This window comes from Crocuta crocuta, unplaced genomic scaffold, assembly GCF_008692635.1.
Source record: "Crocuta crocuta isolate KB4526 unplaced genomic scaffold, BGI_CrCroc_1.0 scaffold189, whole genome shotgun sequence".
NCBI lineage: Eukaryota > Metazoa > Chordata > Mammalia > Carnivora > Hyaenidae > Crocuta > Crocuta crocuta.
Genome location: NW_027551564.1, coordinates 2,402,835 through 2,418,016, shown reverse-complemented (window position 1 = coordinate 2,418,016; position 15,182 = coordinate 2,402,835). Strand labels below are relative to the sequence as shown.

General features: G+C 34.3%; 1 protein-coding gene and 1 long non-coding RNA gene across 3 annotated transcripts in view; one reads left to right on the top strand and one right to left on the bottom strand.

Moving 5' to 3' along the window:
* The window catches only part of NDFIP2 (Nedd4 family interacting protein 2), a 66,046-nt gene extending 53,748 nt beyond the window's left edge, over positions 1-12,298 (top strand). The window contains exons 6-8 of the mRNA XM_077750075.1: positions 2,957-3,023; positions 6,245-6,350; positions 9,061-12,298. Of these exons, the coding sequence (XP_077606201.1) occupies positions 2,957-3,023; positions 6,245-6,348 (171 nt within the window). The 3' untranslated portion in view covers positions 6,349-6,350; positions 9,061-12,298. The remainder of the gene's footprint in view (positions 1-2,956; positions 3,024-6,244; positions 6,351-9,060) is intronic.
* The window catches only part of LOC144219961 (uncharacterized), a 73,361-nt gene that overhangs the window by 37,020 nt on the left and 21,159 nt on the right, over positions 1-15,182 (bottom strand). For both annotated transcript variants that reach the window (XR_013331559.1, XR_013331560.1), the window contains exon 2: positions 6,935-7,021. This is a non-coding gene — a long non-coding RNA (uncharacterized LOC144219961). The remainder of the gene's footprint in view (positions 1-6,934; positions 7,022-15,182) is intronic.

Here is a 15,182-nt window from a genome sequence, read left to right as displayed (position 1 = left end):
ATGATTAAAACTAGAGCCACTGTAAGAACAGCCCCCTGGAAGATTCTTTTTCTAATTTCATTTCAAAAAATGTAGAGTGGATTCCCACTATGAGCAGAAATCTGTTAGGGTGTTATGGAGCATATAAATATAAAGAGATGATCCCTGCCCTTGCATAAGTTACTACTAGAAAAACCTCAAGAGTTGAAGTTAGATATGTCCATTGGTTATGGTTATGTTAGTAATAGAATTAATATTTTATTCAAATAGAATTTCTCATCTTAGTCACAGAACACAAAATGATTTGAGGACTGTTTTTTCAATTCTCCTAAATTTACTTTGTGTATTCTAAATTTATAAAGAAGGTAGTCTAGTCCATTATATGCAACCTTCGCCTTAAGGGTATTAGCATCTAATTCTCCCACAGTACCCCTACTTGAGAGGGGGTTGATTATCTAGTAATTAACTCCAGTTAATGTGATGAAGTGGGAAACTTAAATTCAAAGACATTGGGTTCTCAAAGTTTTCTAAGGTATATACTAGCATCAAGTTTGAGCACCAGGAGTGTTTAGTTTCCCTTTATAATAGCGCTACTGAGGGGTACCTGGCTGGCTCAGTCAGAAGAGCATGTGACTCTTGATCTCAGGGTTGTGAGATCCTGATTACACTGCTACTGAGTTAAGGTTAATGTTATGCTTTTAGTGTATACTGAGAATTGATACAAGCATTTTAAAGATCTTTTGTATAAAGTAATAATAGCTGCCATTCATTGAGTACTTACTATGTTCCAAGCAGAATTCATTACCAACATCAAATTCTTGACCCACTACCTGTATCAGTGATGCTTATGACAGTGCAGCCATTTTATTGATGATGAAGCTAAGAATTAAAAAAAGTCTATTAACTTGCTTCACATCCCATAGTTTGTGGATTAGAATCTAACTTGGTCCCAATTCAGTATCTGTTCTCCTGGTTCTGTAACTGCCTCTATGACACTGCATGTTGACTTTTATTATAATGTTCCAGGCAGTAAATTCCCTGTGGAGCTCAGTGCTGAGACAAACGGTTTCTTCTCAAAGCCTGATGTTTTATTTTATTAGACAATAAGTAATTTATAAATCCTACTGCAGCTTTTGTTTTTGTTTCTGTGTTGCCATGAGCCTCAGATTTAACGTAAATCTCTTTAGCCAGTTCTGGTATTATTTCTGTCTAGGGCTTTTGATCCTTTTATTATTTGTTTGAAAATGCATATGTGTTTTGTTAAAAACTAACAACTCTTTCTAAAAGTAGGATGTAAACAATAAAATGCTTATATTACATTAATAAAATAAAATTAGATAAATTCCTATTGTCAGTTAATTTATTTTCCAAAATTTGAGTTTTGCATCGATTGGCTAGTCAACATGATGGATTTATTCATTAAAAAAAACAACAAAAAAACCAACTTGGCTTAGCCCTGGGACTGTTGGTATACATTTTTGCTCATTCAGTAATGACTTCAAAAGCTTATTAGTTTATCCTTTTTATGTAGTGAACTTCACAAAGTCTCTCTTTGACTTCAAGGTGAAGGTAATTATATTTTTCACCCAGAAGTAAATAAAGACTAGCTCTGGTAAATATTTTTGCTGAAGAATGATGATGGTCTTTTCTGGTTGTCTCTTGCCAGTTAGTATTATTTATTAAATATATTCTACAGTATATTTAAAAATTAGTTAAATGTATTGATTTGCTTCTTTATTTCTTTTTGTTCATATAGACTCTAAAACCCATAGGACATTATTTATAATTTATAAGCATTTTGGTTATTACCAAACCTATAGGATTTTAAAAAATGCTTTTTTGGAAAGTACCAATGCATAGCTGGAAATAATTACCAAAAAAAGTTGGCGATAGATACTTCTAATTTCAGATTGAAGGGCAAGTCTCCATTTGACAAAATCATTTTTAGTTCAGTCAGATTCCGTATGGAGACAATGGAAACAGTAGATAAAAAAACATAATTTTTAATGGTTTTTAGACTAGGATACATTACGTTCAAAAAACTAGTATTTGGAGCACTCTTTAGGTGCTGGAGGGTAATAGGGAAGAATTATCTGAAGTAACTCTGAAGAGAATGAGCTTAATTTAAAAAAAAAAAATTAAATAATTAAAATCATGATGTCCAGAGTCTAATCAAGGAAGATATACCTGTGTTCAGTGTCGTGAAACTCTGCCTTCCCATCGTGAAACTCTGCCTTCCCATCTGCCTGTTCATACTCTCATTTCACAGAGCATATAAAACTGTCTACTGTGGTTGGTCACTAATAGGAACTGTTGAAATGCCACTTCAAGGTTCATTTAGCTGTTCTCAGCTCACTGTTGGGAACTGAAGACTGGAGCATCTAGTTTGAAAATAAAAAGAGTCTAATGAGTTGGGGGTCTTTATGTGCCTAGTATTCTTGGCAGTGATTAACAGTAGGGGGTGTACAGAAGGTCAAAAGCTCTTCTTTTTAGAGGTCAGCTGAACATCCCCATCTGATAAGATTAAACTAATGTGGCTTTTGGTGTTAATATCTAAAGCAGCGGGTTGCTGTAGTGTGTTTGGGATAGTCGTTGTGGCTTTGAGAGATTATGAAAAAAGAACTGACATGTGAACTCTTTAATGAGAAAGTTGGATTTTCAGATACATAGAATTTACCTTTCTTTCTTACAAGCATCTTGAAATTGATTTTTGTGTCTAAAATATTTTCTGTAAGTTTGTTAGCTATTGTATAAAAGATTTTAGAGAGTTTTTTCCCTCAAGTAATTATGTATGTATTACATAATGTATTAAGTAATTGTGTGTGTATTCCATAATGTATTAAGCATTTTTTTTCTCTTTGTGTTGTTTTAAGTGCTAGAGATTATTTGAGGCACATCATTCTGAAATTGAGGCTAATCTATGATTTTCAAATTCAGGTACATAAATATGGTTAATATATTTATGTTCATTCCATAGTTTTCTGATTATTTTACTGGATATTTCAACGGACAGTATTGGCTTTGGTGGATATTCCTTGTACTTGGTAAGTTTCTTCCTATTTCAGTTTAATTTGCATTTAGTTAAACTTTGATATTTCCCCAAATTGTAAGATGTAAACCCACTGTGTTGGAACTTTGGTGGTAATGATTTTTATGCTGTAAAGTTCACCTATCCAAGCACTTAAATCATCTCAGCTTTTTGGATAATTATACATAGCACTCTAGATTTTGGATTTAAAATCCAGATCCTGTCGATTTAAAAATCAGTGTTTGGATGATAATTAAATACAATAAAACTTGAAAATCCTAAAATGATTTAAAAAATGTCTTCAGCATTTATTTTGGAAAATATACATGCATAATTTCTTTTAGCGATCCTAGGAAATGTTGAGAGTAGGATAGTTGGATGTTCTGTGCATTTACTTATTTTTGGAACATTGAAATGTTCTTTATACTTCTGAAGCATAGCCTGCATTAATCATTAATCAGCCAGGCATAAGACTTCATGCCTAACGATCACAGTACTTCGTTGAGTTTTCTTCTTACAAGGCATGTCTTTTTATTAATATTGATGAATTTTATGGATTTCCAATTTTTGTTGCCTGGTGATTTTTCACTTTAGGTGTATGATAAGTTTATCTTAAAATCACATGATGCCTTTAATCCACATTTCAGATTTATTTACTGACATGAAGAATGTACTCAAGTTTAAAAGCTCACATTTTTCTAGTAACATTATTATTGTACCAGAAAATAATAGCATTTCAGTAGGTGGCAGTGTTCTCATTGAGTTTTTGTTTGGTCCTGCTTTTGGATCTTTAGGATCTTTACGAAAACAAATTCTTGCAGTCAGATAAAGTCACTAAAGATCCTGTATTCTTTCTCTAATAATTATAGTGAAATTATTCTGGTGTTGTGATTTTGTTAGGGACCCAAACTCCAGCGAGGAAGTTTAGGCAGTTGTTTTGTATTGGCAATTGTGTTCTGACTGCCTGAATTCTGTGCTGATTATTGAGCTGCTTATTTAACAGTGAAAAAAATCTATAAAGTCTGTTAGGTATTTAAACATATTAGACGAGTATATTTGCTTCTACATATATTATGAAAGGATTGGACCTTAGGAAGACAGCTACAGGCCTGAATGGAATGCAGAGGATGACCTCATTTCCACATCAGAACCACAATCTAGCATTTAGGAAAATATGAAAATTTAATCAATGATAAAAATGTTGCTCTCACATATACTCAGAAGAATGTTGAGTACATTGTAGAAGACTGAGAAACAATAGCTGCTGAATGATTAGTTTCTAGATATGAACTGCCTTATTTTAGAAAATGCCTGAGCAGAACAAAATATGTCTTAGAAACAGTTTTTATAGACAAAAGAAGGGATTTCACAAATAATTTTGGTTTACATTATTCAATAATGCTTTTACATTTGGATCATAATACCATTATCTTTGAACAGTATCTGCAAGGGCATGAGGGTGGAATTCAGAGCGGGAGTCACAAATGGAAGGAGTTTAGGGTATGGGAAGCAGATGGGATCCGACTGAGCTGAAATTTCTACCACTTGTTTAAGTCATTATTTGTATGTCTCCTATCTTTTTCATGTATCATAACCATGCTGTTTTTAGTGCTTTGGTTACTGTCTTGCATTTGGGGTACAAATTTAGATTGGGACCTTGCATTTTAAATGGACAGACTTTCCTCTTGATGAGGAAAGCTGTATGTGTATATATCTTCCGGTTTTGTTTTACACCCCCCGTTACTAGTTTCATATTACTGAAGTTAGTAAATGTTTCCCTTAGAATTCTGTGCTTAATAAGTATATCAGAGAATTTACTAATGATTCTAATGCTTTTTACAGTTAGCTAATATTTTTCATCTGAAACTTTGAAGCATTTCACAGGCATTGTTTTGTTAATTACTCAGGGGACCTGTTATATAAATGGCTGTTATTTAAAATTCCTGTTATAAAGAATGCTGAAATAGATACAATAAGCTATCCCAAATCATTTAAGAAATCACTAGAGTGGTTGTTTTGTAAGTCTTTCCTATTCTTCTTATCTAAATTTGTATTATAAATTAGTCTTTTATTATTACTTGAAAATAAGAAATAATAATTAAAATTATTTATGTAACATATATCTTCAAATGTGGATTTCACAGATGACAGGCACTTGATATTGCTAGGCAGGCTTATTGGTTTTATCCCACAGTTGTTATTAGCAAATTACATGCATATATATTCTTTCTTGAATACTTTATATCAGTAAATATGTCTTTAGTTTGCTTAATAGTGGTATTAATTAAAAAGTTTTATTTATTTAAAAAAATTTTTTAAAATAATTTATTGTCAAGTTGGCTTCCATCTAACACCCAGTGCTCATCTCCACAAGTGCCCTCCTCCCTGCCCATCACCCTTTTTAAAGTTTTTAATTTTTTTTTGTTTTGATTTTTATTTACTTCTGAGAGAGACAGAGAGAGAGACAGAGACAGAGACAGAGACAGCTTGAGCAGGGCAGGGTCAAAGAAAGAGGGAGACACAGAATCTGAAGCAGGCTCCAGGCTCTGAGCTAGCTGAGAGCACAGAGCCCGATGCAAGGCTTGAACCCCTGAACCGTGAGATGGTGACCTGAGCCGAAGTTGGACGCTTAACCAACTGAGCCACCCAGGCGCCCCATTAATTGAAAGGTTTTATGTATGGGTCCCTGGGTGGCTGAGTCAGTTAGTCCAACTTCATCTCAGGTCATGGTCTCACGTATCGTGAATTTAAGCCCCACATCAGGCTTTGTACTGACCACAATAGTGTACTTGGGATTCTGTCTCTCTCTGCCTTTCCCTGGCTCGTGCACTTGCTCACTCACTCTCTTGAAATCAACAAACTTAAAAACCCAGAAATTCTTTTAAAAAAATTCATATAAAAATGGGATTTCTGTGAGTTGAATCAGATTAAATGGATTAGGTAACTTTTTCTATTTAAAGAAATAGAATAAATGTATATTTTTGTATAATTCTGGATTTTCATGGCTGGATACATCTGGACTTAACAAACTGAAAGAATTTTTGGGAGGCAGTAAACTTTTATTAAATTTTTCCATGATGGGATTATCATTCTCATATAAAATAGATTATGGAGTGAATGGAATTTTACAGATTAAATTATTTAAGCCAAGAGGACCTTGTTTATAATTGTCTATTTTAAATTTATGGTGCCCCCTCTGTGTAAGAACATAATGTAGCTATTATTTTAACCTCTCAGGCCTGCTGCTTTTCTTCAGAGGATTTGTTAATTATCTAAAAGTCAGAAACATGTCTGAGAGTATGGCAGCTGCTCATAGAACAAGATATTTCTTCTTATTATAGAGGTAAGAAATATTAATATAGTAATGTTCCTTCATGTATTCATATTCACCAGATGCATATTATGTGTACTCATGTTGTTTACTTAAATTTAGCATTTTTAATGTATTGATATCCTGTTAATCAACTAATGAAAATTTAATAAGTTGTGAACTTTTTAAGGTAGATTTTAAAAATTAGATTTCTTCATAAATTTTAGTTTTTTAAATATATAATGAATAAACAAACTTTAAGTCAGACTTTTTATATTTCTTTTTTAAAGATTAACCATAGGATGTAAGTAACCATTAGCACAAAATTTAAAAGCTTGAAAAAACAGGACAAGGGACTTCTGCAGAAGGGATGGGCACTTTGTATGAAACAATGTGAAATTCACACGTGGTGAAAAAAGCAAAAAAAACCCCCAAATTTGTGATTAAAAAGTAATTTTCTACGCACTGATCTTAACAAACTAGATCCAAGAGTAAAAGTTGTGTGAAGACAATGTGAGCTCTGATACACTCTTTTCTTAAAGTGTGTCAGTTTGACCCAGTAGTGAAGGCTTCAACCTGAATAATAGGGAATAAAGACACGAGCAAGGTTTTCTTACCAGTTATCCAGTGAGTTTCTGGAGGCCGTGTGCAACCAGTAATCTTCACATGAAGGGACCTTGTATCTCTACTTTCTGTAGTAGGCTCTTTTTTTTTTTTTTTTGAAAAACAGTTAACATACAATATTATATTAGTTTCATGTATATAACATAGTGATTTGACATTTGTATAAGTGAACTGGTCATCAAAATAAGTCTAGTTATCATCTGTATGATGTATAACAAGGTTATACAGTATTAGTGACTGTATTCCCCATGCTGTCAATTACTTCCCCATGACTTACTTGTTTTGTAAATGGAAGTTTGTACCTCTTGATCCCCTTCACCCATTTTGCCCCCTTTACCCCGAAACTCCATCCTCTTTGATAGCCATCACTCTCTTAGTATCTATGAGTCTGCATGTTGTTTTATTGTTTTTGGTTTTGTGGGGTTTTTTTTGTTTTTGTTTTTGTTGGTTGCATTTGTAAGTGAATCATGCAGCATTTGTCTTTCTTTGACTTATTTCACTTAGCATAATATCCTTAAGGTCCACCCATATTGTCACAAATGGCAAGATCTTTTTTATGGCTGAGTAGTATTACATTTTAGACACCTTATCTTTATTCATCCATCTATTGATGGGCACTTAGGTTGTTTCCATATGTTGGCTATTGTAAATAATGCTGCAGTTAACAGAGGAGTCCATATATCTTTTTGAAATTAGTGTTTTCATTTTCTTTACATAGATAGCTGGAAGTGGAATTGCTAGATCATAGGGTAGTTCTTTTAATTTTTGAGGACCCTCCATGCTGTTTTCTCGCATGGTTGCCTCAATTTACCTTCCCACCAACGGTTCACAAGGTTTCCCTTTTCTTCATGTCCTTGCTAATACTTGTTTCTTTTTAATTATAGCCATTCTGACAGGTGTGAGGTGATAATCTCATTGTGATTTTCATATGCATTTCCCTGATGTATAGTGATGTCGAGCATCTTTTCACATGCTTGATGGCCATCTGTATATCTTTGGGAAAAATGTCTCTGCAGATCTTCTTTTCATTTTTTGATTGGATTGTTTGATTTTTCAATTACTGAGTTATATGAGTTCTTTAACTATTTTGGATATTAACTTCTTATTGAATATATGGCTTACAAATATCTTTTCCCTCCATAATGTTTTTTTTAAATTTTTTTTATGTTTATTATTGAAACAGAGAAACAGCATGAGTGGGGAAGGGGCAGAGAGAGAGGGAGACACATAATGTTTTTAAAGCAAGAACATATACATCATGTCTATAAATGACTTGAACTTTTGAAGTATTTGAACTGCATAAGCAAAAATCACTTCTGTGTCTATCTACAGGTACAAAATGTTTCAGTTACTATAACTAAGTATCTTTTTATAAATAAATTGTATGGTTTTTTATTTGAGCACTTAAACTTTATGAGTTTTACATTATCTAATACAATTTATTTCTACTGAAGAGTAGAGGGAATATAGTTGTATTTCTGGATAATATTAAAGTATCTTTTTCAATGTTCTTTTACCTCAGGGTGCCTGGGTGACTCAGTTGGTTAAGTGTCCAACTTAGGCTCAGGTCATGATCTCACAGTTCGTGGGTTCAAGCCCTGCATTGGGCTCTGTGCTGACAGCTTGGAGCCTGGAGCCTGCTTCAGATTCTGGGTCTCCTTCTTTCTCTGCCCCTCCCCACTTGTGTGTTGGTGTGCGCGGGTGTGTGCTCTCTTTTTCTCTCAAAAATAAATATTTTTTAAAAATGCTCTTTTACGTCTACCTAGAAGATGTCACATTTTCTCTTTAGCCACTAAAATGTCTTTGCAAGCAATAACATTAAGAGTGCATCTGTATGTAAGAAAAAGGCAAAGTAATTTTACTAATTTAAATGACATTCTGTGAGTATTCAGTGTGATTATCTTGTTTGCATTTTTAAGAGTCTATAATGTAAATATTTTCTAGTTTCCTATAGAAGCTTAAATGTTGGAGTATATTCTGATATATGCTATTTTATGTCACATTTATCAAAAGAACATTATATACTTGATGTACTACTACTATAAAATGGGTGTTTGTACTGTCATTTAGATAACTTCACTTTAATATACTTTAAGACTAATTCTTTCTTTGTCCCTAGACTACATCGACCAGACATTCTTTTCTTATATCAATGTGAAATTTCCAGATCATCTGTAAACCTACAACTTTAATAGGATAGAAGACTACTAAAAGCAGAAGACAAATTAGTGAAGAAAAGATAGATCTTCAGAATTGAATGGCAGGGTGGTTTATGCTTAAAGCAATTCTGTTCATTCTCTTAAATATTTATATTTCATTTGTTTTGCACATTTGCATATGTGCCCATTTAAAAGATTTGCATATACTTGAAAGAGACCATAAAGTTGTATCAGTGAAGTCCAGTCATATTTGGTTAATCAGTGTTTGATATAATTGAAAGAGATGAGTGAAAAATAGTCTTCCAGCATGTAAATGCCATTGACTTCTGACCTGACATTTAGTATAATAAAAATGGAATTATTAACCATGTCAAATGCTTTAGTTTCTGGCTTCTAGATTCATCTAGTAACTCTACACATGACACATCCTTTGTTATGTATAGGTTTTTGAAACCTGCAGTGCTGATTATAGAAAAGCTTTGTCAAATTTTTGAACATGATATTTACGTTATTTAGCATACTCTTTCTGTAAATAACCATGCATAAATTACTTTCTGCATTGTTTGATTAGAAATGGTCTGGATATCTTTTCATTAATTTAAAATTAAGGGAACTTAATATATAGAGAAAATCTGGGTGTTAAAGATAGTTTGTTTTAGGACAAATTTTAAGAAAGTGTGGGTATTCCACATGTCCTTCATAAAAAAATCTTTCTGTTGTTTTTTTTTTTAAGGGACATGCTAGTTTTAGGGATTCTCAATTGAGAAGTGTGGTTTTTAGCATTGCCATCTTAGAGATTCTTGCAGGAAGAGATTGTATTAGATGTATTTATTTCATTTAAGACATTTTTGAAAATTAATTTTCTGAATAAGATAGTCTCATTTGCATTTGTCTTTTAAAAAGCCAATAAAAGTATCTTTCAATTATCATTGTCATAATTTTTTCTTTAGCTGTTTAGTTTGTTAAAGCAAATCAAAACTTGTACTAATAGCTTCTTACTTTATGATTGTAGGATTAATCTATAAAAATCATATCTTGAATTGAGATATGCAAAATAATTTGTTTTCAAATTATGGAAATGTGTGGAATATGGGGATGTGGTGTGTGTATATGTGTGTTGCCAGAATATGTGTGTCTGTGACCATTATTACAACTGGAATCTATATTCATAAGCTACTGCTGTTTTGCAAATCATTTTATGTCTCATCTGTTTTATTTTCAGTTATATTTTTGCTTTTGGATGCCAACATTAAAAATGATAGAAATTATATCCTCTTTTAAACTTAAAAATCATTTAATACAGATATTTAAAACATATAAAATTGGTTGCTCATTTATTATTTGACACTGACTACTACTAAAAAATACATCTAAAAGTATTCAGGGACATTTTTCCATTTCTGAAAAAACAAGTTATACTTTATAACTTCTTTTGTATTTCTCTGTATTTTCTGATTTATTTCATTGTCTTTGATAAATAAAACATGCAGTTTTGTTTTGCTAATTGAGCGTCCTATTGTTTTTCATCATTCATTCTCCCTGTACAGAATTTTTATTGTTGATTGAGGTACCTGTGTTACCCCCTTGAGGTCAAACAGTAGCATGGGGTAAAGAAAACAAAATATTTAATTTAGTTGCCTGATTTGGAAATTAAAATTAGAATGTACTTATAAGAAATGTAACCTCATGCTAGATCTCTTCTTTATCTCATGTTAAGTTCCTGTACACCTGTACTTTTTTTTTGTGGTAATTTTTAAGTGAAATTAAGCTACCCTATATGGTAATTTTAGCTTACTAGATCAGCTATCACATCACTATATTAAAATGTAATATTTTACTTCTTGTAGTATTTATACTTGGTTTCTAATTATGGATGTGTCACTTTTGGTCCAACATCAAAAACTTCATTTTCTATTGGGATTTTTTTTCCTTTCAAATCTGTAAGGTTCAAGTGTGCATGTTACTGGATGCTCTCTAAGTGGTACAATTCAGTGGTAGCCTTAAATCTCATCATCCAATCAGTTTTAAAAACATTTGCTTCATTTGTTGTGAGCTTGGGTAGAGCAGCTGCTGCTGTGTTTGGGGGAGTCTGAGCTGCCTTTTTACTCTGTCCTAAAGTTCACAAGTTGGAATCTTTGTCAGGATGTCTAAATGATTTTTCAATGAATATGAATTGGGGCTTGGAAGTTAATGACAATATTTATTAAATTATTTTGATTACATAAGGCCAGGATGATCCATTTTTATGTATCTATGAAATCAACTGAATTTAAGGTAAAAATACATTTTTATGTACAGTGTGTTCAGGATTGAATTAGAAATTTGAAATTAAAAGATCTTATACTCAGTTAAAATAAAAATCTCCGTTTAACAGAAAAAAAAATACTAATCTCTACCCTTTTGAGTCTGTGAGATATCTCCCTTGCCTTTGAGGTTGTTCATAAATTTTAACCTGTTAAGACAGCAATAATTAATTTCCAGCAAAACCTTTCATAACAGGAAAAGTGAAATCCAGAAAGTCCAATTGGAGAGAAAAAATTGGGGTTTCTTACTTTAGCATTTCTTTTTCAACTGGTCCTTGCTCTCCCCCAAAGCACAAAATTAACAGTAGTGAATGTGATACTGTATTTAACTGGAGTGACGGGTGTCCTGAGTTTGCTCAGAAACAGTCGTGATTATTTGTTTTCTCAGTTTAAATAGTGCCTCTTCTCTGAAAAGTGTCCTAAAAAGGAGAATAAGTTATATGATCACTCTATATAGAGCTGTACCTTTCACCAGGAGGTGGACTGCCTAAGCCCACTGCCCTTTGGGAGAGGGAGTCAGAGTACTAGGTCAGGAGCTAACTGTTGTTGGTTGTCACAGCCTTTCCTAGCCAGGCCATGTGGCTGGCCTTTAGAATATGCACAGTATCTTTTTTTTTTTTTAATAGAAATTGTACTGGAATGATTCCAGCTTATGGTAAATAGTGAACAATTAGATTTTATATTTTAACTGCTGTTAAATGTTACGTTAATTGTTTATTAGTTATTTAATTCTTCAGTCATATGAAATGTTAGTGTATTATTTTTAAAAATCTCATTCTTGATAAAGTCAACTGTTAGATGATGATGTATCAATTATTGTGAGAATGTTGTTGCCCATATATAAAACATGCTGACATGTGTTTTACTTGTTAATAAAGCTCTATAGATGTGGAAATGTGAACCTGTGCATCCTTTTGAAAATGAGTTTAAGATTGACAACGTACTATCTCCATCTTGGCCTCACAAAATGGTTATATGGTAGACCTCACTTAAGATGAAAACAGGAATAGAACTAGGTTAGAGTGTGGAACATTTAACTTGTCACAGTAATTTGAATGTTAGGAGATGACTGGAGTTTAATTTTAATAAATGCAAAAGCTCAGCCTTATGAAAATTATTTATGTTCGTTGCTACTTTGCAAAATATCTGTGGTAACCATGGGCCAGACCTGCCTGTGTATGGGCTTGTGCTCTCATTTGGGACATAAGACGTAAAGTACAAAAACTTCCTTCAAGTTTTTTACAAAAAATGAAACCCGAAAGCTCATTCCATACTTCATAAGTTTTTAAAAATGCTTATTTTGAACTCCCCATGTTTGCTTGTGTTAACTTCTCTTTCTTGATGTTTCAGCTTACCTTTCATTCTTTTATTTTGGTTTTGAGAGATTGACCTACCAGCTCTTAAAAACCCACTTGATTTTCATGAAAACCATTAAAAAGAATTCAGTAGCCAGAGTATTACTGTTTTAGCAGTTGAGGTTATGTCAGACCAAAGTCTTACACTCCTGGTTTACAGAAACTTACAGGTGGCTTTCCTATCTCTCACTTGCAAAATGAGTCACCTCATTACTTTCTCACTCCGCGTGTGTTTGTTTTACTTAAAATCAACATGTTAGCTTCAGTGACACAAGAAGGGATATAGGCTATCCTTACAGCATACTTTCCTCTTGTAGCTTTGTCAAAGCACAGCAAAGTCAAGGAACAAAAATTTACCCAAAGCTCCAAAGAAATCTGGAGGAGCCTCTGCCCTGGGCATATGAAAAGTAGCAGATAACCTTGTTGGAAAGTATGAACTCCGCGGAGATCTGGGAACGGTACTTGTTCATAAATCCCCAGTGTGGAAATAGATCTGTCATTCCTGTCCCGTCAAACTTACTTTATCAGCCATCTGACTTCCTGCTAGTGATTCGGGTTGGCTATGAAATTTATGGGATTGGAGCTCTACAATTTTGATTTTCATCTTATTCAGAGATAAGACCTAAAGACTCTTAATTGCTAGGAAGCGTTGGTGATGGCATAAATGTGAAATATCACTTCCTAAATCCACCTTTTAAAATGGCCAGCAGAGTATGAAAAAGAACATCAGTTCATTGGGAGTTACGAACTTTTAAAAGATAACCCAGTCTTAAAATTTCCCCAGTCCAGCCGGATCTCTAGGGGTGAATTCTTGATTCCTAGGACCTCTCTTGAGAGCTGTAATTGTTATTCAATGTGGTGTATTATAATCAACTGGAAGTTTGGGTAAATTAGCATTCCAGCCTCAATTTCCAGAGTGTCCAGTGAAATATACCTGCCCTGAGGGCAGCACATTTCCTTCCTATGGACTGAAGTTCTGGGATTTTGGTCTGATAGTACTGCTGATTCCTTTTTCACCACTGTGTGCTCTCTCTGGCTAGCTCCTAGTACACAGGTGATGGAAAGTTAACATTGTTAGGATCAATGTAAGACTTCTTGCGGGGAAGGGGAAAGGCACATAAAACAGATCTTAAAGAGTTAATAAGCATTTCTTGAGTTCTTGCTTTATGACCTCTGAATGAGAGCCCTTCTGGTTTTCATGCCTTTATGCACACAGTGTGGCTGCAGGGCTGTTCAACAGGGTTGTGTGGGAGTGTTGTGCCAGAATAGCACTGTTTGTGCTGAGACGGTGGTTGTTTTCACCGTAATCCTGTGAAGTGAGCAGACTTGGATTCATCTTCAAACAGTTGATTTTTCTTGCCTCAAAAAAATGTAACTATGTTCCACTAACACCGTCCCTTCTGTCTCCTTGAGGGGCCTATGGATTGTTAAGACAAGCAGCTTTATGTAACAGACTGGGTTTGGGAGCCAGGTTAAGTACCCCTGAACTCAAATAACAAGTTTCATGCAAGCTCAGGCAATATGCTTAAGCAGAGCCTCAGTTTCCTCATCCATTTGTTGGGGAGCACAACATGTACCTGAAGATTTGGTGAAGTTCATGGGAAAAAAAAAAGTGGGCATTATTACATGTTTGCTCAGTGTTTCCTGACTAAGACGGCCTCTTAGTGTGAGTAGACGCCTCAGGGATTTGAAATAAGCCTGACCCTTGCATGATGTGGGCATTGCACCTGCCAAAAAGAGTGATTATAATGGCATCCTGTTTACCTAGCGTTCGTTCCTTGTGTCTTCTCTGCAGCAAGTGGAATCAAAGCAAAATTTCTTAGGTGACCGTTGATTTTAAGGGACACGATCCTGCCAAGGGGAAGGGAGTTGACTGCTTGATGGGCAGTAAAGCACTCCAGCTGGTGGAGAGAGAGGGCGCTCACACAGGTCCTGCCAGGCCAAAGCGCGGAGGCCCCAAAACCAGTCCTTCCAAGCTTTGCTGTTGAATTGGAATGATGTTACTTCTTACAGGAATCTCCTGCTTTTCGAAAGTTTGCCACTTCACTTCTGTGAAAAACCTACACTAGTTCTTGTTTTTGCTACCTGAAAGAAATCCGAAGAGGATTTTAGCTTTAATGAAGAAAGGTGAAAAGCAAAAATAGCATTCAGCATTTGTTTTGCAGCAAGCTGTCAAAGGGGGGGCAGTGTGCCTCCCAAGTGGCGAGAGTGGCCCCGCCAAGCTGCTTCCCCTGCCCTGCTCCTCGTATCGCAGCCTCAGCCCGCCAGGGCTCTGAACTGTGTCTGAGCATCTGAGCCTTGCTTGTCACGGTTGGTTTTGTGCATTTGTTAGCGAGGTGTCTCTTAAGGTACCAGAAAAGCCTTAGAGAGTTGATTTTTTGGGTCCAGGAATGCTCAAACATTAATGACAATATAATGGTAGTT